We start from the raw sequence: 25,590 nt of genomic DNA, 5'->3' as shown, positions 1-25,590 counted from the left end.
TCGAAGGAGGTGAGATTCCTAACAGAGAATCACTTCTGTCTGCATGCCTTAGTGTTATTGTCTCAAAAGGCTGATGTATTCATGGCAAGTCTTCGCTGGCATCTGCAGCTGTTGTGAAACAGAACAGTAGCAGGTTCTGTTACAACTCTGAAACCTCACTCAATCTCAGCATCACACTTCTGATATCCTGTTTCATGCAATATTTTTACTGGTTGCAACATACTAAACTGAAAGCACTGCAGCAGAGGTAAAGATCACTTGACTACAATAAGCTAGTCCAGTACTCGACATATAATTGCATTTCTCCAACCAGACCCTTTCCTATTTGAGTCGTCTCTATCCAGTTGTTATTAAACAAGGTGGACAAAGTGGAAAACAACATTATCCCAATCCTGAGCATTTAATCACAGCACTCAAATTTGAACCAACAACATGATTCAGGTTGAAATCTCAATTAAAGAGGCACTCTCCGTAGTTTCCTTTTGAGGGTTTGTAACATTATTCTTTAAAGTTAAAATCTTAATATATGTAATTAAACTGAACCATGCAACCATTCTGAATTAGAAGACCTGTTTTATTCTCCTAAGCTATTGATTTTTTTTCTTTCTAAAAGTAAAGATTAAAATGTTCCTAGCAGGATGAATATTTACTGCAGTTTAGGGTAGAGAATAAAACTTTTCAGCATTGAGGACTTTCAACTAAAAAATAAGCAAGCAGTTAATTTTGTTGTTATAACAATGTTATTTTTAATGAATATGTGCCCGGGTCAAGCAGGATAATGAAAAGTTATACTTGCAATCAGTATGTTCCAAGCTGCACAGTTCAGGCAAAGGTATTGTGTCTCCACTTTGAAATTACAGTCAATGCTTTCAGATCTCAAATGTGATTTGTTTAAAAAAATGCTTAAAAAATTGATGTTTTCACAACTCACAATTTTTGACATCGTGACATAATTAAGATCTCAGACATAAAATATTTTGTTGTCTGCATTAATGTATAAAAATATGTGTGAAAAACAATGGCAGCCTTGGAAACAGAAAATTAAAAATTGGACAAAAGCAGGAGCAGCACAAATTGTATTTACATAGCGATAGACAACATCTAAAACCTGCTATAAACCTAAGTTAATTCTGGGCACTATTTAAAATATGCACCATTTATTATAAGTATTTTCATAAGGTGTTAACCTTACCTCAGAGAGTTCCTCCTGACAGATGTTTGTCGTTTCAAACATTCAGCAGAACATGAGCACTTGGATGACTCTTTGACATACTTTTTCAGCAATGCATCAATGTTAGAGGTACCACATTTTGGACAATGTACCTGCCATTTTGGGATGTAGTTAATGGATTCCATCATGTATTTTGAACACAACAAGGGACCCCTACCCTATGATTTGATATCACTAACAATAGATGGTCTGGTCATTAATCTATTTCCTATTTGTGAGATTTTCTCTGTGGAAACTGGCTGCTGTGTTTTTCGTACAATGCATAATGAGCATACCTCCAAAGTCTAAATTCTGAGTGAGACGATTTGTGCTTTTCTTGAGATTGGGAAAATTATTAAATAGACACTTTGTACTTTGTACCAGCTTTATCCATCTTTACTTTATAGTAAGACAATGGGGCTTCCTTCATTATTCATAAGTTACCAGCTTGAAGCAACGCTGATTATTATAACTTAAGAGAGTCTGTATGCTGTATTGAGCTTTTTCATAACTTGCTAATTAAATGCAACACGCAGTGTTTGAAGCCCCTCACTTTTTCCCTCGAACATACAAAGAATATTGATTTAAAGCTTGCTTTGCATTAGTGGGCATAATTAGTTTTATTACAGCACACAACAGGACTTGACCTGAAATATTCAGGAAGCACATTCTTTAAGTTGTGTTTTTTTTAATTTAACCTATCTTTTTAACCAATCTGTTTAGAGAAGTAATTGCATACCTCTGGAACAGGTGGGACTTGAACCTGTTCCAGATGAAGGGCTTTTGCCCGAAACGTTGATTTTCCTGCTCCTTGGATGCTGCCTGACCTGCTGTGCTTTTCCAGCGCCACACGCTTAACTCTAATCTCCAGCATCTGCAGTCGTCACTTTTACCCGGACTTGAACCTGCGCCTCATGGTCCAGTGGGAAGGACACTATCACCGCACCACAAGAGGGCTCCTTCTATTGATTGTTAATCAGTTATGCTTAATTAAATGCAGGTGGAAGGCATTGATTGAGGTTTCACTTCAGCAGGTAATAAGAGCTCCTATGGCACGTTGGTAGTGTCCCTACCTCTGGGTCAGAAAACTTCAGTTAAAATTTCCACCAGATCCAGAGATGTGTCATAACACTTCAAATCAGGTTAATTAAAAATATTCCTAAGCAGAAAAAGGAGACAATCACTGAAATATATGTATGTCATGAGGGGATCTATGAAACTGGGAAGGTAGTTGAGTGGGTTGGTATATGCTTGTAATGTTTCAGCATTACCTTTCAAGAAATGGCTTTCAGAGCTTAAGAACAGGAGTAGGCCATTCAGCCCCTACAGCGTATTCCACTATTTAATGAGATCATTGCTGATCTGTGGACGAACTCAGGATACATGTCTTTGATATCCCTTTAATACCCTTCCTTAAAAATGTATTTATCTCAGACTTCCAAACATCTATCGCCACTTCTGTGTTGATACACTTCCTAACGTCTCTCCTGAACGGTCTGACCCTAATTCTCAGATTTTGCCCCTGGATTCTAGAATCCCCGACCATTGGAAATAGTCAATCTTTATCTGCCCCTAATTTTCCTGTTAATATCTTGAAGGCTTTGATCAGATCATCCTTTTCGAGAGAAAGCAGATCTAATTTATATAATCTCTCATAGCTTAACCTCAGATGTCTAGGTATTATTTCTGGCATATAACATATTTTTGCTACACTGCCACCTTTCTGAGTATACAGGCAATTATTAATATATTGGAGGTTAATGTTGTCGTGCATGTGCAATATACTACATGAATCAAGCAATTTTTATTCTAAATAGCCTATTGGAATGTGTTCCAGATATTCCAGAAGCTCATTTACCTTTGCTTTAAGCAAGATATCTCTACGAATATTATTCAAATAAAAAGGCTTGCAAGGTTGTCCTGGACAATTTGCTCTGCAAGATTTCCTGAATAATCATTCTATATTGCATGCCTGACAATAAATATCAAGCATATGTTACGGCAGAGTAGGAGCCCAAAAGCAAGAACAAGGAACCAGCTGCAGAAACAAGAAGGGAGTTGACTCGCTGTCAACTCTGGCTGTCATGGCAGATACTTTCTAAATAATCCTGGCTCATAAAGGGACATACAGCAACAGTTATTTTTCCGACATGTCCTTTTCTATTTTGTTCAAATGATATTTCAGTTTCTGATTTCCTGAACCAGGAAAAAATAATAATATGCACCAATTCTTTCTAATGGAAAATGCGAATGGTCATGATGTTGTAATCAATGAAAGATGCTGGTGTAGTCAGGGACAGCACAGTGGCTCAGTGCTTAGCACTGCTGCCTCACAGCACCAGAGACCTGGGTTTGACTCCAGCCTTCGGTGACTGGCTGTGTGGCGTTTGCACGTTCTCCCTGAGTCTCTGTGAAGGTGTTCTGGTATCCTCCCACTGTCCAAAGATGTGCATGTTAGGTGAATTGGCCTTGCTAAATTGCCCATAGTGTTCAGGGATGTGTAGGTTATTTGTATTACTCAGTGGAAATGTAGAGTAATAGGGTAGAGGTATGGGTGAGATGCTCCTCTAAGGATTGATGTGGACTTGTAGGGCCAAATGGCCTATTTCCGCACTGTAATGACTACTTAAATTGGGGTGGCAGGCATGTCCCCTGATCAAAGTACAGACTCTGCTGGCAAATGCTGAAGCTAGTAAATCGATGAAGTCTCTGCTCAACTGGTCCTGCCTCCTTGTGTCACTAAAACCCTTTATCTATATCACTTGGATTAATCCTGTGCCCTGCTTCATCTCATTTAATATCTCAATGGTATCTGAGATCTGTTTGAATCTATCCAATTGCTGTGCCACATTATCTCCTGATACGAACATACCCTTCATTTGGGTAGAATGGGTATGCTGTCAGGAGTCGCCTCAATGGAATCTCCCAGAGACTCAAAAGATGCAGGAGGCCTGGAACATTAAGTCGGTTGTTGTCAGGATCTATACCCAACATTTTCCCACCTCCACCTACATAAATTTAGGTCAGGACGGTTTACGTGCCACTATCCTGCCTTTGCCTCCACTTAAGACCCTTCAATTAGCAATCACTTCAGAATCACGTAAGTGTTCCAATTTTCTCAGCTCCAAGTAGGGCACGTGAAAGGTGGCTGATCTTACACGTAAGCCTGTGCAGGCTGCATATCAGGGTAGTCCTTTGACCTGCACTAGCTAGTGCAGGACAAAGGAGTGCGGAATTCTTGTAGGCATGTAACCTATGACAGTCACACTCCTGTACTGGTGTCTCATCCTCAGCACCCGCCATCTACACAGCCCTTGATATGTCTTTTCGCAACAACACCAAACATCCTCCCAGGTTGATGCTCAACACTGGCATTCTTAGGATTGTGGAGCTCCTGTACCACGTGCTGATGGATCTGTAACTCCAGGCAGTTGGAACAACTTACCCTTGGCTTCTCAGTCAGAAGGAAGGCCGCTGGTGTCTATTTTGGTCCCTGATATAAACCAAGTAAGATGAACCTTCCTTCTAAGAATGCATGCAGGTGTCTCAATGCTTTTGTGAGCAGCATGCACAACAATCACCTAAGAGAGAAGAATCCACCCAAATGCAACACTTCTTGGTTGCACCATTATTGTGTACAAATTTAATGCACTTCTTTATGACTGAGTCAGGATACAGCATTGTAAGTTTGAATATTACGATAGTGAACAATACCTACAGGGATACTAGTCGTCATTTGGAGATGCCGGTGTTGGACTGGGGTGTACAAAGTTAAAAATCACACAACACCGGGTTATAGTCCAACAGGTTTAATTGGAAGCACGCTAGCTTTCGGAGCGACGCTCCTTCATCAGGTGATCAGGCAACCTGATGAAAGAGCGTCGCTCCGAAAGCTAGTGTGCTTCCAATTAAACCTGTTGGACTACAACCTGGTGTTGTGTGATTTTTAACTTTGTACAGGGATACTGTACAGGTTTATTTCCCCCATTCACACTTTCTTGCTAACTGATTTTGAAAGCCACCATTTCCATGTAAATTTGTGATCTGTGTTTATTACTTGTATTGCCAGTGTGAAACACCCACTGTGGTTGAAAGCCCATCTGTAGATCGAACAGCATTCAAATTTGAAAATACTCAGAGGAAGCACACAAAATATCTACAGGGAATTGGCATTGATTTTCTAGATTTGCCTACAAGCAATGTGTGTCAAATCCAGATATCTGATGAAAGTTTCTGAGATTTTTGCACGATAATTAACTTTTTCCCTTGAAGATTGCATCTTTCTTGCACTGAAATTGTCATTTATTGTGTCGTTGCCTTACTTTTGGCATTTATATACTGATTAACCTCGTCATATAGTTTCAATCGTAAAACAATACTGGGTGAAATGTTTGTCAATGCTCACTTTCTTTCATGTCTGGTGCATTAGCTTTCCTGCAACATAATCCTTAAACCATGGACTTATATGACACTCTTCATATGGTAAAATATATAATTAGATTCTCATCAGATTTGGGAATGTTTCTTTAGATTGGAAAATATCTTTATTCAAAAAGGGAGGGAGAGAAAAATGAAGAACCACAGGCTAGTTAGCTTAACTTCTGTCATAAGGAAAATGTTAGAAGTTAGTAGAGACTCTGGATAAATTGTTTTTTTTTCAGGGAGGGTGCAGGATGACACGAATGGTATGCCACATTTTTTTGTAAATTATTTGAATGAAGGGATTGGAAGAATGGGAGCTAAATTTGCTGATGACACAAAGACAGTTGGGAAACGCATTGTGAAGAGAACATAAGAAGTCCACAAAGGGATATAAGTTAAATGAGTGGACAAGGATTTGGGAAATTTAGTTTAATGTGTAAATTTGTCCATTTTGGCAGAAGGAATTTTTTTTTTAAAATCAGTTTATCTCAAAGTTAAGAGGTTGCTGAACTTTGAGCTGTGAAGAAATTTGCTTGTCCTAATGCATGAATTGCATTAGGTTAGTCTGCAAATACAACACATAATCAGGAAAGATAATAGAATGTTATGTCTTATTTTTGAAGGGGGTTGAATGCAAGATTGGCAAGGTTATTCTTCTGTCATGCAAGGCATTGGTAAAACTGCATTTGGAGTACTGTGTACAGTACTGTCTCCGTACTTGTGGAAGGATTGGAGGCAGCTTGAAGAAGCCGTTCAAGATGAATAACTGGAATGAGCTGATTGGATATGAGGAAAGGTTGGACAGGTTAAGCCTGTATCCTGTGGAGTTTAGAAGAGTCAGAGGTCACTTAATTGAAACTTAAAAGATCTTGAGGGAATTTGATCTGGTGAATGTGGAAAGGATGTTTCCTACTGTCGGGAAGTCTAGAACAAGGGGCCTTTAAGAACTGTAATGCTGAACCTTATTTAGTTATTTTTCTAATTTAAAAGGTTAGGTTAAGGTTGTGCAGGAAATGAGTCCTAGTGGTTGCAGTAGTCTGGCTGTCAGTTCAGAAATGTTTTTGATGTATGGTAGTGTGGCTAGTCCTTTGGGTTGTGGCATGTCCTCATTCCGTTGTCTTTCCCTTAGGCATCTGTTGATGAAGTTGCGGGGGTATCCATTTTTGGCAAATACATTGTATGTGTGTTGTTCTTCCTCTTTTTGCAGTTCTGGTGTACTGCAGTGTGTTGTGGCCCTTTTGAACAGTGTCTTGATGCAACTTCTTTTGTGTGTATTGGGGTAGTTGCTTTCGTAGTTTAGGACTTGGTCACACACACAGACCAAGCAAACTTACTAATCAGACCACCTGCATGCTCCTCTAAATCATTTACAGATGTATATTATGAACAACAGGGGTCCCAGAATTGATTTTATGACTCTATGACCTCTTGTCATAGATCTCCAGTCAGGAAAAACACCTTTCCACCACTACTCTTTGTTTTCTCTGACAGAGCCTGTTCTGTATCCATATTACCAGGCCTACCATGGATCTAATGTAACTTCACCTTCTGTATCAGCCTGCCATGAGGGAGCTTGTCAAAGGTCATGTTGAAGTCCATACAGAGAACATCCACCACCCTGCCCTCCTCAATCATCTTTATCACTTACTCAAGAAACTCAATCAAGTCTGTGAGACACAGCTAGCCCTGATGGAGTGGTGGTGAAGTTGGGAGGGAAGTTATTTGAAATTGGAGAACTCAATGTTGAGTCCTCCGGGCTCCCCATCCCCCAACGCCCTTCCCAGCCCCCCCTCCTCCCTTCCACTGCTGCCTGCCATCAAACGGATTCATTCCTCCCATTGACCAACCAGGTCGTACCCTCCACCTGTCTTCACCTATCCCCACTTCACCACCCTGCCCCTGCCACTCCCTTTATCTGCAACTATCCCTCCACACGCACACCCAGTCCTGAAGAAGGGTTACACCCAAACTGTCAACGTCTGTACTTCCTGATGCTGCCTGGCTTGCTGTGTTCTTCCAGCCTCACGCCTGTCTACTTTGGATTCCAGCATGTGCAGTTTTTTTTTATCTCTGAATCAGCAAACCAGCTGCCTCATAATTACTTTATGCCTGTTCTTGGAGCAACTCAGGCACCCCCTCAACATGTTACCTTTGAGCTCGTGAACATATATGCCTTGCATTCTTCAGCCCAGTTGGTTTGTGTCCAAGATTAGATGTGCATCTATACTGGATGCTGTTGCACTCACATAGACACGTTTCTTCTATACCTTTAGCTTAGTGCTTATTCGCTTCAGTACTTTCTTCTGAGGTTGCCAGCATCAGTTTACTTCACATTGTTTGCTTAGTGCATTCCCCAGCACTGACTTACAGCATCTGTGTGGTTTGCAATGCTTTCTGTGTGCACAGGTTCTTGAGTGCTCAGTTGAAGGCTCTGTGGCCTGTATAATTTTTAGCTCAGAGGCAGCTTGTGACACTGGGGAGCACTGAACAGGTAATCTATCCATCAGATAGGAATGCGCATGTTATTGTGCTATTTCAACATCGCAGCATGTAGAACAGCTCAGGCTGCAAACACATTATATGCACTTCAAGCAAAGGCCATGTGTGAATGTCAAAAGGGATTAATTTTTAATGGGGTGAAGGGGAACTATGGTCAGTCAAGGAGGCACTGCTCCAGTCAGTTCAGGAGCTAGACCTATTCCAGTTCAGGGGGTTGGCCAGGATTCATCAGGCACTTGTTCAACCAAATCTAGGAATCCATCTCCTTGCAATACTGGAATCGAGCCATGGTCAGTCATGCTGACCAAGTGCAAGCAATCCAGGGTTTACAGTCAGATTCAGTTCATGGAGCTGTGAGATTAGATCAACGTTTGGGTGGTCAGTCAAAACTGTCCTACCAGGTCAGTCCAAAATATAGTCTATGGTCAGTCACAGGGGTTTGGTCAGTAATGTTCAGGAAACAATGCATGGCATCCTAAGGAAAGTAGACAACTCAAATTTGGGGATGGGCTTCATTTTACTGGTTCACTTAAAGAATGGTAGCAGTGAAAGTGGGCAAGTAGGCTGGGACCTTAATTTAAATGGAGGGGACAGGGGAGGGAGAGATTAAAACAGGTTATGGTAACTCTGACCTCTATGTGATGAGAGTGAGGCTTAGGATCACCAAAGGCATGGGAATTTTCAAAGCTCTTGCCTCTGAGGTAAGGTAATAAGAGTAATAATTGCATAAAGGAGCTCAACAGAAAGGACGTAGGCTGAACGATCATGATGTTTATGGGAACATGAAGGGTTAGGGTCCGGGGCTCGTGGACTTTATTCATCACAAGCAAAGCCTGAAAGTCATTCACTGGAAAGATTTAAACCTAGCATGTTGGATTGAAAGCAAACTGAGCAATATCTACACAAAATGGCCACCAACACAAGCAGAGTGTGTGCAGTAATGTTGTCCTTCAAGAATGGAGTAAAACTTTTGGACTTTGCGGTCCTGCTAGTAGTAGTTGCAGTAATCACTGATTTGGTAATGTCAGTGACATGGCTTCAATTTGCATTTCATAGGAATGCAAATTCATTCATTGTCCAAAGCAGCAGTTTGAAATGGTGACCTCAATCAATCAAGACCATTACATTATGTGCATCAATTGACTCATTGTCATGTCTGCTAAGCAACTGTAATGAGGACAAAAAATTTTCATTTCACAGCCGCATTAAATAATAAACACTAGAGACCAATCCTTCCCAGCTGCCAGACGCACACATTGGAATGTGTGTATGCAATGACAGTGTCTGTTTTGTGGAAGCAAGTCTTTTACCATGAAGGTATCATGATGCCAACTGGTGAGAGGGAACTTCATGGTGACTAAATGGCAAAATTCCACTTCAAATGTAGCACAAAAACTTTCCTTGAGTAATGTACATTAAGATAAGGTCATGTACCTCAGATCTCCTTGTGGAGACGTGACTGTGACCACCTTGTGAAGCTTCCATGCTGCACCATGTGAGGGCATAACATGAGGCTTCTTTGTGATGGATGTGAGAGCTCATCAATTCCTTCAGTAGTTGACTGTCTTTCTCATATTCTCACTGACCTCAAATGGTGAACACCATTGCTAAACTTAAGTTGACACCACTGTCAACTTAATGCTGCTCCAAAGACAAAATAGAATAAAACAGCAGTTCTTTCTTAATTCAGTCATGGGATGGGGGCATCATTGGCTCAATCAGCATTTATTGTTTATCCCTAAATGCCCAGAGGATAATTAAGAGTCGACCACATTGCTGAGATTCTGGAGTCACATGTAGGCCAGACCAATTACAACTTCACAAGCAAAGGTAACAGTCTCCAACAGCTTTCACACTACCTTCAGAGGGAGAATATGCAGGGGAAGATCCACCAAGGAGACTGTGGAGAAGGGTGAGACCTCCTCTCTGTGGGCAACACTGTCATTTCCTTCAAGATAATGCAGGAGTCAATTAAAAATGTTACTCCCGATCATTTTGAACCGTCATCTGCTCAAGGAGGTCTTGCACTCAGAACTGGGTGACCATCCCTTCTGAGGGTCAAGCAAGGTCAGAGCTGATTGTTTGTGCCAGCGGCTTGTTTCAAGGAGAAACTGTGGACCTGTATATCATCTTCCAATTTTTGACTTATCTATGCAAGCAGAATGTTTTCTTTAGAGCACAGCTCTTTCTATCATTCCTCCATGACTAGGAGTGTCAAGCAGCTTGGACAGTGACAATATGCACCATTGTCTACCAAGTGCAGGGCAATATAGACTGTACCCACATTACTTTGAGAGTTCACTCTTATCAAGCTGCAGTGTTTACTAACAAAACTGCATCAATTCAATGTCAAAATTATGTATCACCTTCAATGCCACATTCTAATGGTCTGCATCAGATATCCTGGGATCTGCCATGAATCCTAGATAATAGAGATCTCTCAGGTTCCTGCCTTTTTCTAAGGTCCTTGTGCCATATAGGAGTAGCTGCTGAGAGAGGAAGTATATCTCTTCCTGGCTAATGCCAATCTCAGACTGACTGAAAATAAAGATACAACACTGTTCACACTTCACATAAAGCCACAATGTGGAAGGTGTACCGAATGTAGAGAAACCCAGGAAAGACAACTGTGTTCTCCTAGTTAACCCACTTGGTGTAGGGTAATACTGTTGATGCATACGTGAGTTTTAAAAGGCACTTGATACAGTGCCGCACAACAGATTTGTGAGGAAAGTTACAGGTTGTGGAATGAAAAGGTCAGTAGCAACGTGGATTGTTTGAGTAATAGGAAATATAGATTAATGATCAATGGATATTTTTTGGGCCAGAGAAAGGTTTGTAATGGACTTCACAAGGCGTCAGTATCAGTATCTTGCCTTATTACATTATATTAATGATTTAGATTTTAGTGTGTCGAAAGAATTTCAAAGCTTTCTGATGACATGAAATTGAGAAGATTTGTACTGTGAAGCGGACAGTGTAGAATTTCAATAAGACACACAAATGGATGGATTGAGTGAATAGTGGCAGATGAGCTTCAATGCAGAAAAGTGCAAGGTGATATATTTTGGTAGGAAGAACATTGAAAGACAAGATAAAAAGAAGGCGTATCTCTCAAGGGGGTATAGGAGCAGAGCAACCTGGGTGTACATGTGCACAGGGTTACTGAAGGTGCAGAACAGATGAAGAAGAAGAAAAGCATGCAGTAGCCTCAACTTTATTAATACGGGCATAGAATACAAAAGCAAGAAACTTGTATAGAACATTTGATAGACCTTACCTGGAGTATTGTGTACAGTTATAGGTGGCAGTTATGGAGGGAGGTGAATACATTGGAGAGAATATAGAAATGATTTACAAGAATAGGTCCAGGGATGAGAAACTTCAGTTATGAAAATAAATTGAAGAAATTGGTACTGTTCCCAGATACAGGTTCACCTTCTCAGATTATACTGCTGCAGGCTTTGGGATCACAATCAAGGGACGGGAACTTCTGGAGTGCTCTGAGAAGAAGCTTGAAGTAGCCTGTGTGTCACCCATGCCTCTGTTGGCACCATGAGGTCCCTTTGAGAGGAAAGGACACTTGGAGTAAATTTGAGATAGTTTGTTCCCCCTTTCTCCTTGTCATTGCTGCTGAGCACCAGTGGTTAAAAAGATGGAGTGAAGCTTTTGTGCATTTTTGGTGGACACTGAGAGTGTTGGACCTGGATCTCCATGGCTGTTTACAGAGGCAGCCAGTCACACACTTGCCACAATAAACACAATACTGATAAATTTGGTGGACTTCTCTATCCTTTGATCCAATTTACAAATTACCTTTGACAAATATCCCTGATGCGCTATGCATGTGACTGCTGTTTAAAAAAAATCAGGCTACCGGCAGGTATTCACTACTTTCCCTCAGCCGGACTGGTGCAGTTGAGTGCCAATGACCTCAGGCGTTTCTTCTTCAACCAGCTGTAAAGGAGCCAGGAATGTGCTTCTAAGGTTGTACTCCCATGTGTAATCTAGAAAGAATAACCACTGAGCGACAAGTCTAAATTGGTGGAGGGTGCAGGTGAAGGCTTTCAGCCCATCCTCTGAGGTTTCACTAGTTTCCTCCCCATAGGTGGAGCTGAGGGACAAAAGTATAGGCCTCTCCCTGGTGAAAGTTTGCTGCGTGCCACTAATGCTGCAAAAGAGATGATATGGAATTATTTGTAGAAGATGCATAAAAACTTGTGCACATTAAGAATTAGTTAATTCTGGTGGTAAAGAATGAACAACAAAACACAGTGAAACCTTTTGATTTGGTTACCCATTAAGGTCTTGCTGTCAACCATTTACATGCCATGCTCTTTTCCTGCTGGATTGACTATATTATCCTTGCTAGGAGTGGAGATCCTGATGTCCACCCTTATACTCCCTGCAACATCCCAACACCCCATCCCACCACACTCCTTGGGCCACACAGACTTCTCAAATATTGAGCAATTTTCCTGCACTGAGACAGAAGGAGAGTTTAAACAAATGGAAATGTCAGAAAGAGTGACTTATTGACACATGTCCAGATAAGTGGTGAGGTGATCCCAGTGAGTGAGTGAGCAGGAATACTCAATGTAGGAAGTCTAGGAGTTTGGGAAAATGATATACAATTTTTCATGGGTTGTGGAAGTCACTGTTGTCCATACCTAGTTGCGAAGAGTCAACCATGTTGCTGTGGGTGTGGAGTCACATGTAGGCCTGATCAGGAATTGTGAGAGAGGCGTTGCATGGACATGATGCATGTAATAGTGAGAGTTGTAGCCCATGAGCCTTCGTCAGAAAGTGGTCCAGTGACAAAGTTAGAGTGAGTGCTGGCCCTGTGAGGGAGAGGTAGTAGAGAGAGGATGGTAGCACTTAGCCTTGTAGACCACAGAGATGATTGACTTTACCTCTACACTACTGGGTGTTCCTTTTTACTGGAAAACAGCACTGGAACAGTGTATAATTCATGATCAGGCTGGTTGAGTCTGGCATGTAGTCTCCTGTAATGATTGTTTGGAAATTGGATAGCCATCCACCAAAATCTCCAGGTACCTATCTACAAAGTCGAAAGTGAATCTACCTTCTCTCTCTGCCATGTCTTGATCATCGAGATTTGAGATTTGAAGCAGCGTGCAGCTGTACTTAAGTACCAGAGGCACAAAGGTGTTGGCAGTAGAAAGCACTTTCTCCTTTGTGGTTTCCAGAATTCCCAGGAAGAGAATGCTATAGCCTGGTTGCAAAGCTAAACAGATGAAGAATGGAAGATTGTGTAAGTTAAGTGACTTAAAGCCATGGTAGACTGGGTACCATAAATATCACTTGACTGAATTATTTATCGACAAAAGAGAAAAAAAATCTGCTAAGCGTGTTCTTGCCTCACAATGTTCTTCTCTGTTCATATTTTGTTTTATCAGAAAGTGTTTTACACAATACATTTCATGTTAATGTGAATGTTAATGTTGCAATGTTTTTTGTTCCTTTCCTTTATTTCTAGTTAACGCCAGTTGGGACGACGATCTTTACTGGCTTCTCGGGAAGAAATGGAGCAACTGACATAGATGATGGTCCTAATGGGCAGATTGAATATGTTATTCAATATAATCCAAATGATCCTGTAGGTGTCAAATTGCATTGTATTTCTTTTCTCCACAAATAACAGTAGCAGCTGAAGTTAGATATCTGATTATAAGTTGAGCAACATCACATTGGGGACAAATTTCCATGCATTCTGGACACAAATTAGAGTTTCCAGTGGGTTTTTAAAAAGGCAGAATCTATACCCATCAATTAAGATGTTAATGCAGATGAGGTAGATTTGAGGGCAGGGTCTTCTCACATGACAAGTTGCTGTTTCCTCAACTTTACAGAAACCTGTGTACATTTTCTTCTACTGATTGACTTGAGTCATTCTGGCCTCCTATGCATCAGGTGGGTGAGATGGGTCCAGGGCAGATCCATGTTCCACAGTCTGAGGCAGAGGTCAGGATAAACAAAACAGGATATTGGCTTTTCCAACCGAGATGTTCACTAACATTTCTACCACCAACCTCAAATATCCACAATCTAGGGCTTTCCATGGCAAGGGTAACTCAGATCACTGGGTGCTGTCCTACTGCCACAGGGTCACATTGGCACCGTGCAATTGAATAGGCTTTCTTGCTGCTCCCACATATTCTGGTGGGGTCAGTGACAATGCTCCCTTTAAGGTATACTGTAAAGAGACTACTTTAGAGTTTGAATCCATGACACACAGGTTGACACAATTGAGTTGCAATTCACACATGGCTGTGTAAAATGATTAATGGGATGATGCTCTTGGTCATACACTCTGGAATAAAAAGACGAGAAGAAATGCAGGCTAATTATGAAGGTTACAATCACAGATACAATTCTACAATAACTGTAAATCTTTATAAGTCATAGCTTAGGCATCAGTTGATATATTGGTGTCTAGTTCCAGGCAAGACCATAGGAAGAATAGAAATTAGAAAAAATATGCAGGAGGCTTATTTTTACATGTTCATAGTATGTCAACATCAAAATATCAGACATTTATTGCCCAATCTAAATTGCTCTAGAGATGGTAGTGCTGAGGCAAGTTTTTGACCCAGTGACGGTGAAGGAATAGCAATATAGTTCCTTATCAGGACAGTCTCCTCTTGCCTTTTGAGGGAAACCTGCAGGGGTGGTATTGCCATACATCTGCCACACTTGTTCCTCCACAAAGAGGGCTCACAGGTTTAGGAGGTGCTGCTAGCGAAGCACTGGTGAGTTGCTGCAGTGTGTCTAAATGGTAAACTTTGAGGTTGCTGACTTCAATTGTGTGAAAAGAGGAGGGACTGGGATTGTTCTCCCTAGCCTACTAAAAAGTTGAGGGAGAATTTGATAGAGGTATTTAAAGTTATAAATAGTTTTAATGAAGTAAATGGAGAAAAATGATTTCCACTGGTAGGAGGGCCAATGGAGGTTTATAACAATTGGCAAAAGAGCCAAAACAGAAAAGAAGAGACCTTCTTTTAACCCAGAAAATTCTTATAATCTTAGATATTTGATAACTGGGTAGAACAGATTCAATAGTCACTTTTCAAAGTGAATTTGATGTATCTTTGAAAAGTGAAACATAGCAGGCCTTTGAGAAATGAATGGAGAACTCACACTAATTGGATAAGCTATTCAAAGAAGTGGTATAGGCATGATGTATGAAATAGTCACTCTTTTTTTGCTGTAAGGTTCAGTGAAGTCTGCAAGGATCATATTCCAAAATAGTTCCTAGCTACAAAGAGAATCTGAAGTAGAGATCCAAAAAAAAAACACCCGCATTTGATGACCTTCATCTCGAGACTTTCCCAGTTTGCCTGCAATAACATAGCAACGAACACAGCGAGGAAGCATAAAAATGGAGTCTGTAGATCTGATTTGAAATTACAGTAGACACCCATGTGAAAGACCAAGAAAATCCCAGTGTTTATCTTCAAAAGCTTTTCATCAGCCCTTCAGTTTTTGTTTTTAAATCTTATGATGGTATGATTTTCCTTTCAATGCAACCCCAATAAATGATACACACAACAACAGAAATTGATCGAGCAACTCAACAGGTCTGGCAGCATTTGTGGAATAAAACAGAGTTAATATTTTGAGTCCAGTGACCGTTTTACAGACTCTTGAAACATTAATTGTGCATTCTCTCGACAGATGCTGCCAGACTTGCTGAATGTCTCCAACATTTTCTGTGTTTCAGGTCTCCAGGATTTGCAGTTCTTTCTTTTATTAACCCAGTGAATGATATTCTTACCAAAGAACCAGCATAACAGAATAAAATATGGCAGTTGTTTATGCTAAATAAAGCAATTCCTGCTTTTGGAATTTTGTTGCTTGCATTCATTTTAATCACTAATAAAGATGCACAATTTTTAATATAATTTTAAATCTGGCTGCAGTTCATCCCAAATTAAGTAAAGAACTCAATCATTATGATGTAACATGTTCAGTACCTTGATCTTAAATATAACTTGATGTTTTAAGCAATATTTTAAATTAGTTAATTGTAGTAAATGTCTGTATTCCATTTGGGAGGTTGCTGACCAGGCAGTTAATCTATGCAATAGTTTATGAAAAAGTTACTCTTGATACTATGTTGATAGCATGTTGTATTTACAGTTACCTAATATCTAATTGAATGATAATAGAAAAAAAACTTCTGTTTTCCTATGCTATGAAGAGAGAGAATTATATTTTGCAAAAGGTTCAAGTAAAATATAGACATATGAACAAGGAGTAGAAGGAAAGCATTTAGCCTCTTGGGCTTACTCTGCCATTCAAAGAGACAATGGCAGATTTGATTATAACCTTAAATCCTCATTTGCACCTATCCCAACAATTTATCTTCCCCATGCTTACCAAGAATATGTCTATCCTCTGCCTTAAAAAAAAATCCAAGAACTCTGCTTCTATCACCTGTTCAGGAAAATACTCTCCAACTCTCACAACCCTCTGTGAGAAAAAAAGTGCCTCATTTTGGTTTTAAATAGGCCACTCTTGATTTTTAAACAATGACACCTATTTCTTGATCCTCCACTTCTACTTTCTCAAGACCTTTCAGGATCTTTTGTTTCAATAATCACCTGTTACTCTTCTAAACTCAAGCTTTCTTCATAACGTTTTAGTCTGGTATGTCTACTCTGAACTGCTTCCAAATATATTTACTTTGTTCTTAAAATGTCACATGGGGGACTGCCTGTGCTTTTGAATAAATTTGTACCTGCAAATGAAAATTCACCCAGTGGACTTATATGTGTGTGTGCCTGCATGTTTTGTGTGTGTGTGTGCCTGTGAGAGGGTGGCACGTGAGAGTGTATGTATGTGTATGTGAAAGAGAGAAAGAGAGAGAGTACGTGTATGAGAGAGGCTCTTTGTGAGTATGATCATGTGTAAGAGTGTGCGTGTATGTGTGAGCATGTATAGTGTAGTGGGGTCACCTGGAGTGTGACATGAACCCAAGATCCTGGTTGAACACACACACACACATACACACACACACGTCCATGGGGTGAATTTGCATTTGCAGATTCATTCTATTTTGTTCAAAAAGTACACAATCTGTAGGCAGTCAGTTATCTTCATAAACTTCCTACAGTAAACCACTGAGCCACTATACCACATTCCATGTGGTCTTTTATAAATTCCTACTTTGAAAATAGAACCAGTGTGACTCAAGGTTGTGATACAGACATACTCTAACCTCACACCTTTAATGTATTGTCTAAACTGAGATGTCACTTTTTTCTTATACTGATAAAACCTTAAGTTGCCTCTGGACTATGACTTGAAAGAAGTTTTGTGGCTTTACATATTAATCAATTGAAACCTGAATCCCCATTCTAAGTGATTAAAGACTTAATGGCAATCTAGGTTTGTTCAATACATCGTATCAGTTCCATGACATTTTGACCTTTTACTATTAATTCTGTGTCCTGTGATCCTGCCCCATCAACTACCTGATGAAGGCCGAGTGCTCTGAAAGCTTGTACTTGCAAATAAACCTATTGGACTGTAACTTAGTGATGTGCAATTTTTAACAATAAATGATAACATTCTATTAGCTTTCCTGTACCTGCAAACAAGGCTTTTGCATTTCAGGCAGTAGAACACCCAATTGCCTCTGTATTTTAGAGCTCTGCAATCTTTCACCATTTAGATAATATGCTTCTCTTTTATTCTTTCTACCAATTACATTGAACTAATCTTTTGTTCGTTCCCTGAATTATATTTAACCAGGAAAACTAAAAATGTTGAACCATTTTTGTTCATAGGAATCCAGTCAGACATTTGACATCCCGCTCACCTTGTCAGGAGCTGTAGTTTTAAGGAGAAGGTTAAATTATGAAGAAAAAACACGTTACTATGTCATTGTTCAAGCCAACGTAAGTATTAATTTGAAGAATTTCAATTATTCAGCATATATTCACCTTAACAACTACATGCTATTTAGTAAATTGGGATATTCTGACATGTGAGATTACTTTTAAGTGTAGTTGGTCTGACAACAACAATTGATGTTGAATTGTTGCTTAATAGTTTCAGAGACATTCACTTTTGACAAAATATGCTTTTGTAAGTAACTAAAAAGTAATGCCAAATAAAGCAATTCCTGATGGCAGAAAATAAGTACAGCAGTGGATGGAGTTCTTAAAGTGCAAACAAATTTTTTCTGGAACAATTTTAACTGACACATTTATTTGAGAATGATTGTGCTTTGAAATATAATTCATGTATACAGTTGACATGACTACAAATTTCAAATATACTTTTTAGAACAGCATAAATTTTTGTGTCAGTATTTTATTTTTCATTTCTATTAAAAAGTCTCCTGAAAATAACATTGAGTTTCAAGTATATAATTCATCTAAGTTTTGACATTGTTATTACCTTAAGACATCATTGAATTATAAACAGTCACAGCTTCAAAATAGGAATGATAATAATGGTATGTTTACAGATAATAACTCTCCATAATATTATTGGTGTGTTCCTGACCTTCTGAAGCATGAAATGCTCATGAAAATCTTTGTCACGAAGATTGAGAACATTCGATTACTTGCTTTAACAACCTCTTTCACTTCCCTAGTCAGGTAGATCTATCTCCCTCTTTTTAAAGTAAATTGCAGATGTTGTAAACCGGAAATAAACAGTGTCCTGCAGAAGATTCATATTGGACCCAATATGAGTGTATTGTGTCCTTCACCATAGATGCTGCCAGACTTGCAGAGTTCCTGCAGCACTTTCTGTTTTTATTGCAATCTTTCTCTGAGACGTCCCTTTCCCTAGACCAAAACTCAAGTTCATTTTTCTCTTGTTCCCTTTTATCTCTCGATGTGCTTCTCTGAACTGTTTCTGTCCCTATCTCACTATTCCCCAAACTCTGCTCTGTTTCCTTGACCATATTAGCTCTACTAATCACCTAATTTTCTGTCCTGACGGTCATGTTAACCAACATTCTTAGCAGTTCTCTCTTTTCAGATTGTCCCTCTTTGATCAAATCTTGTCTTTGTAATACAAAGATCACAGAACGAGCAGAGAGTTTGAGATGTTGCTGATAGTTTAAGGCAGTTTTTTATTAAAGAGTGTCAGTTTTAAATGTCACATGAACAGAGTAGGCAGAGTAAATATAGGTTGGAAGGTTTACTGATTACAGATTGGATGAACGAATTATGAGGCTGAACAATTCAATCATTTCAGACTCTGTGACCATGAAGTCTTCCTCTTAAGTTGGCTGAAATGTTAAGCAGTAACTAGAATGGATCCACCTCAAGAACCCTCCCTTGTATGTCTAAAACTCCCACTCACAACTGCCATTTTTTATATTTTTTAAAGTAGCTGGTAAACCCCATGTCAATTATTTTTAATGTAACTTATTCATTTAATTCTCCATTTATTGGGAAGTTCCCAACTCCTGTATCCCCAACTCTGATATCTTGCTGCATGACATGACTGACTGGAATAGAATCCCGACAGTGTGAAGCAGACTATTGAGTCCACATCAACCCTTTGTAGAGCATCCCGCCCAGATCTACCACACTCCTGTAACCCTGTATTTTGCATGGCTGATCTACCTAAGCTACACATCCCTGGACACTATTGGCAATTTAGCATGGCCAATCCACCTAACATGCACATCTTTGGACTGTGGGAGGAAATCGGATGCAAACATGGGGAGAATGTGAAAACTCTGCACAGACAGTCATCCCAGGGTGGAATCAAGACCTAGTCCCTGGCAGTGTGAGTCAGCAGTGCTAACCACTGAGCTACTATGCTCACCCATAATCATGTAATTATATCTAATGAAAGGGAAGGTTTGAATTGAATTAACTTTATTGTCACCTATACTCAAATGAGTACAGTGGAAAGTTTACAGGATGCCACTCATGGCGCCATCTTAGATGCAAAGACACCTAGCTACAGATTCCAAATCTCTGGTGTAAATAGCTTTTACCATCTTTTTGACAGTTTGTCTAAGTATGCTGGTCATGATGCTCCTTCTTATCAGCCCTAACTATGGATACACGAAGGCTGGTTTCTAAGTTATGTTCTTGGTGAGGTAGCAGACTGTATTCATCATGACAGACATTGTTTCATGTCAGCTCAGCCTCACTGCTAAAGGAGCTCCCTGGACTGGAGAGACCAAACTATATTGTGAAAAAACATCATTGTTTCTTTCAGTTACTCACTTTGAGAAGAGAATACCTTCTTGATTTATTACAACTAATGTATCTATTTCTTGGCTTTTGCTGTGATACAAACATATGAGCACGAGATAAGAGTAGGCCTCTTGTTCCTTTGAGCTTATTCAATAATATCATGGATAATCTGTTTTCAACCTCAACTTGACATTCCTGCACATCCCAGATAATCTTTCATGCCATTGATAATCAAGGATCTATTTATCTCTGCCTTAAAAGTATTTAAAGATTCTGCCTCCCCTGTCTTTTGAGGAAGGGAATTCAAAGACTTTCAATCTTCTGAGAGAATATTTATTTCCTTATCTCTGTCATAAATAGATGACTCTTACTTTTAAATAATGACTTCTAATTCTAGATGCTTCCACAAGAGGAAACATCCTTTCTAACTCCACCCAGTCGTATCCCCTCAGGATTTTGTATTTCAATTAAGTCGGCTCTGACTATTCTAAACTCCAGACGAGACAAGGCCAGTCTGTCTAGCCTTTCCTCATAAAGCAGTCCACTCATTCCGGGCAGTCATCAAGTAAACCTTGTCTAAAGTGCTTTCAATGTGTTAACATCCTTCTGTATGTTTGGTGACCAATACTACGCACACTGCTGCAGATTCAGTCTCAACAATGTCCTGTGTAACTGAAGCATGACCTCTCTACAGTGACAGTCAAACCCCTCACAATAAAACATAAGGTTAGCTTTCCTGATTCTACGTGCACACTAACAAAATGTGCTCCATGCAATAGGATACTCAGATCACTCTCAAATCAAGTCTCTGCTAGCTCTCAACATTTAAGTAATACGCATTTTTTCCTTTCTGCCATAGTTGAGAATTTCACCCTTTCCTACATTATACTCCCTTTGCAAGGCCTTCATCATTCATTTAACCTGTCTCCATTCTTTTGTATGCTTCATTTGTCCTCTTTACAACTCACTTTCCTGCCTATCTTTGCACCATTGGTAAATTCAACTACCATACCTTTGATTCCTTTATTCAAGTCTCTTGTCAAAATTGTAAAGAGTTGGGGCCCCAGCACTGACCCTGATGACAACTTATGACATCCTGCCAACCTGATACATTCTGCTTCCTGTTAACCAGCCAATCTTCTATCCATACCAATATGTTTCCCCAAAACAATAACCTTTGATGTGACACCTTATCAAGTGTCTTCTGAAAATCTAAGTACAATGCATCCACTGGTTCTCTTTTATCCTCAGTTCAAGTTACTTCTTCAAAGAACTCCAACAAATTAGTTGATTTAACTCTGACAAAACCAGGTTGGCAATGCCAGATTACCGGAATTTATCTAAGTGCCCAGTTATCCTGATTCTAAGAATAGCTTCTCACGTTTTCCCTTTGACAGATGATAAACTGATAATTAGATGATAATTAGTTTGCAGTTTCTTGCTTTCTGCTTCCTCCCTTTTTGAGTAAAGGAGTTGCAATAACTATTTTAAATTATAAAGGAATCTTCTCTGAACCTAACATATTTTGGAAAATTAAAACTAACGCAACAACTATCATACTAGCTCCTCCTTCTTAGACCTCATTAAGGCGTTTTCCTTGATGTGTGTCACTCTCAGAATTGGGTTTCTGGTTCTTTAAATGTCAGTCAAACCTCTCTTGTGCATGATTCAACATGAAAGTTTCATACAAAAAGACAATGGATGGCTTGGAAGATTCATCCTACTTTGCTTAACTTAATTAGTAATTTGGTTGTGACTAACTATTACTTTAATATTATTTTAAAACATATAGGATTGTTCCGATTAGTTGGGGAATTGTCCTGAGAAATGAACCAGCAAATGGGCATTGCCTATTTTGTTAACTTGAATCTGGCCCAATGTTGTACATGTTCTTCTGTATACAAGGAACAGAACTCTGTATGTTAATAATACATATCATGAAGTTCACAGAAATGTGCCACACTGAGAGTCGGACTGACAATCAGCTGTCAGCAGAATTCTTCACACGCTCAGGATTGTCCAAAAGAAATATATGCTGTAATTGCTGTCTCTAGGCGTGCAATTAAAAATCCAACAAACATTTCTCCTGCTGTCTATTAGATGTAGGTGCTGAGAGTGGATCAGTCTGTCGACCAATGTGTTCTCCAGGATCTACTATTATATAGATCGTTGTCTTGATAATCAAACTAAAATAATTTTCTTTCTTCTATATTGCAACATATTTTGTTTGCTCTCAGAATTAAAATTAATAAGATAAGCAATGTCATGTGATAATTTTGAATATTGAGATGAGCATTCCAAGATATTAACAGGGGATGACAAAGAAGTTATAGATAAATTATTTCCACTGGCGAGGAATTCTAGGACTAGGGAGCAATCCGAGAAGTAGGGCCAGATTATTCAGGAGAGATGTTAAGATGCACATCTGCACACCAACGGTGGGAGATGTCCGACACACTCTTCCACAAATGGCAGTGGAATGTTAAATCTTATTTCTTAGTTTTAAATCTGAGGCAGATTTATTTTTATTAAGAGTAATGGGCCTCTGACAGATCGATGAAGATAGGCCGCAGATCAGCCACGATCTTATTGAATGGCAGAACAGGCTCGATGGCTGAATGGTCAACTCCCATTCCCAAGTTCCATTAAATATTGGATGAGTTAGAGGCAAAGTGTTGAAGACTGGATGCATCTTCATTTCTGACTGTGTCAGAAATGAATGTTTTGCTTAGAATCACATTCAGAAGTCCAACCCCTTTTTTTAATGATTTTCAGTTTACTGGGTCAATGTGGAGACCAAGGAAAATTGTAGATCTTATCCAGATTTTGGACTGAGGTTGGCGGTCAATTTTGGCCTTCAATTAGAAGTTAAGTATTATTTAAGAATATAACTTACAGATGCTCAGAGAGATAAAAGAAACATTTGCACTGCACAAGTAGCTATTTCATAATTACATTGTATAATGCAGATGGTGTTAGATTGTGTTGGGTGGCAACTGTCATAACAACTATAAGAAATATATTTCTGTTTGGTTCATTTTACATTGTAGCATCTGATTGATTCAGTTTTGGTCATTTTTCTTTGTGTGAGCTGACAAGAACACAGTAGGAAGCAAGTAAAAAAAGATTACAATTAACTCATCAGAAAGAGAAAATTATAGACACATGAAACACAGTCGCCAGGTGAAGTTAACCAGCATATACTCTCTCACAAATAAATGATTATATCATCCAATTTCGACATTTGCTACAGCTGTACTGGTTGATAATTAGCGGCAATATTGCTGTATCAAAAATAAAAAAAGCCTATATGAAGTATGCTGCCAGAGTAAATCGATAAAAGAGAATTTTAGTAGGTGGAGGAGGAACATTGGATTGAAGAGATGTGCTTGACAGTGTTATGTGGTGTATTGTAACCAGCATAGACTGGTGTAATGAGTGGCATTTTTCTGTGTTGTTAACTCAGTGAAATATGTTCTGGTGTTTTTTTCTTTAACTCACAGGATCGAGCGCCAAATCCAAATAATAGAAGGACCAGCACAGCAACATTGACAGTTGATGTACTTGATGGAGATGATCTTGGCCCAAAATTCCTTCCATGTGAACTGGTCAATAATACGAGGGATTGTCGTCCTCTTACATACAAGGCCAGTTTGCCTGAGCTTACGGACCCGGTAAGTCTACATACCTGATTCCACCTTACCTGTTTTCTACTGCACAAGCACTATGGTAAAATTGAGGGAATTGCTTTGAGCACTTTAATGTCAATAAATTACTGAGATGTTACATGCCTGTCTTAATTAGTCATTCATGCTCTCACAATGGAAGTGAAGTTTACTTACCAGAAATAATTTCCACCAATAATATTGCTATGAAAGCTTTACATTTTCAATTAAGTAGCCTATATTTGTAATATGTTTAACTCATTAATGTGGAAGTTAAAAAAGCAATAATGTATTGTTGAGGGTATTGTAAAATTTCTCAAAAGAGAATAATTCAACATTTAATGTACAGCTCTTCCACAGAAGCAATATTTGTTGATATTTTCCACTTCAAAGCCCTGATGAATAGCAAGGATTTTTGAAACGTAAGAATTGGAAAATCTTGGGCAGAGGACGTGCAAATCCCCTGTGCAGAGTCTGTACCCATTATAAGCAACTGAAGTAGAAAATTCTGATTATTTGTGGTAGAAAGAGGGCTCACACTAAAATCTGCAAATTTAAGTGTGTCAAATTAAGGGGAAAACTTGAAAATAATGTCATTAAAATTGGGATTACCAATTCCTAGGCTACTTCTTTTGTGACTATGTTTCTTTGTTTGATCTCTCTGACTTTATCTGGACTTCCAGCTGGAGTCTGGACTCCAAATAACCACATTATTTAGAATGAAGAAGCTGGAGAAGAAATAAAAATATTGTTATCTTGATCCTATTAGCTTTCCAATAATATTTCCTTCAGGTTCGCTAACTATTTTAAACTTCTTATATGAATGGCTTTAGGATGAAAAATCACATCGGTCCGAAATAAGATAAGCTATCCACTTTTGACTTCCTTGTGTTTACCTTGGACTGTACATTTGGAAAATACATGTAACCTGTAATGTTGTTAAATACGTGGGTGTTTGAATGCCCAGTGTGCACTGTTTTTGGTGACTTCTTTTTCATATTGCGAACACCTCTGATATAAAGTAACATTACTTTAGAGGATGTAATACCTTTGTCCTTATAACTAGAGAGCGATATAGGTGTAGACAAATCAGAAATGCCATTTACAGTTGTATTTGTACCAGGTATCATTTGGAAAACAAGTGTACAGCCCTTTATAGTAGTTATTTTTGGTCTTTTGGAAAACTCTAATGCATTTTTCTTTTGTGATAAACTGCTCAAAGGCTTTTGCAGGAAACTAATCATGTTACTCCTTATTTCCAATGTTAGAATGAGAGTGGTAAAATGTCTGGCTATCTCTGGGCTTATTTTTTCAAGGTAGTCAAGCTGTGCATCATTGCACAGGTGCTAGAAATAATTCCCTTCAGACTGTCTTTAGTTCTCACCAACTGAGTTGCAGTTCAATCTAAGAATGAAAAGGTTAGGACAACAAAAACTCTGAAAATACTCAGCAGGTCAAACAATATCTATTATTGACCTTTTTCTCAAAATTGGGAAAGGTAAGTGTCAATGACTTAAATTAAGGGGACAAAACATGTGGTACTGGAAAACCACAGCCGGTCAGGCAGCATCTGAGGGGCAGGAGAGTCGATGTT

At 39.2% G+C, this 25,590-nt stretch overlaps 1 protein-coding gene across 1 annotated transcript in view; it reads left to right on the top strand.

Annotated features, from left to right (window-relative positions):
* pcdh15b (protocadherin-related 15b) overlaps window positions 1-25,590 on the top strand; it is a 1,519,471-nt gene that overhangs the window by 1,013,683 nt on the left and 480,198 nt on the right. Inside the window, exons 12-14 of the mRNA XM_072557866.1 lie at window positions 13,632-13,751; window positions 17,947-18,057; window positions 23,835-24,005. Coding sequence (XP_072413967.1) covers window positions 13,632-13,751; window positions 17,947-18,057; window positions 23,835-24,005 — 402 coding nt within the window. The remainder of the gene's footprint in view (window positions 1-13,631; window positions 13,752-17,946; window positions 18,058-23,834; window positions 24,006-25,590) is intronic.

The sequence above is a fragment of the Chiloscyllium punctatum genome, chromosome 38 (genome assembly GCF_047496795.1).
Source record: "Chiloscyllium punctatum isolate Juve2018m chromosome 38, sChiPun1.3, whole genome shotgun sequence".
In the NCBI taxonomy this organism is placed as follows: Eukaryota; Metazoa; Chordata; class Chondrichthyes; order Orectolobiformes; family Hemiscylliidae; genus Chiloscyllium; species Chiloscyllium punctatum.
The sequence above is the reverse complement of the archived record's forward strand: the minus strand, read 5'-3'. Positions and strand labels throughout refer to the sequence as shown.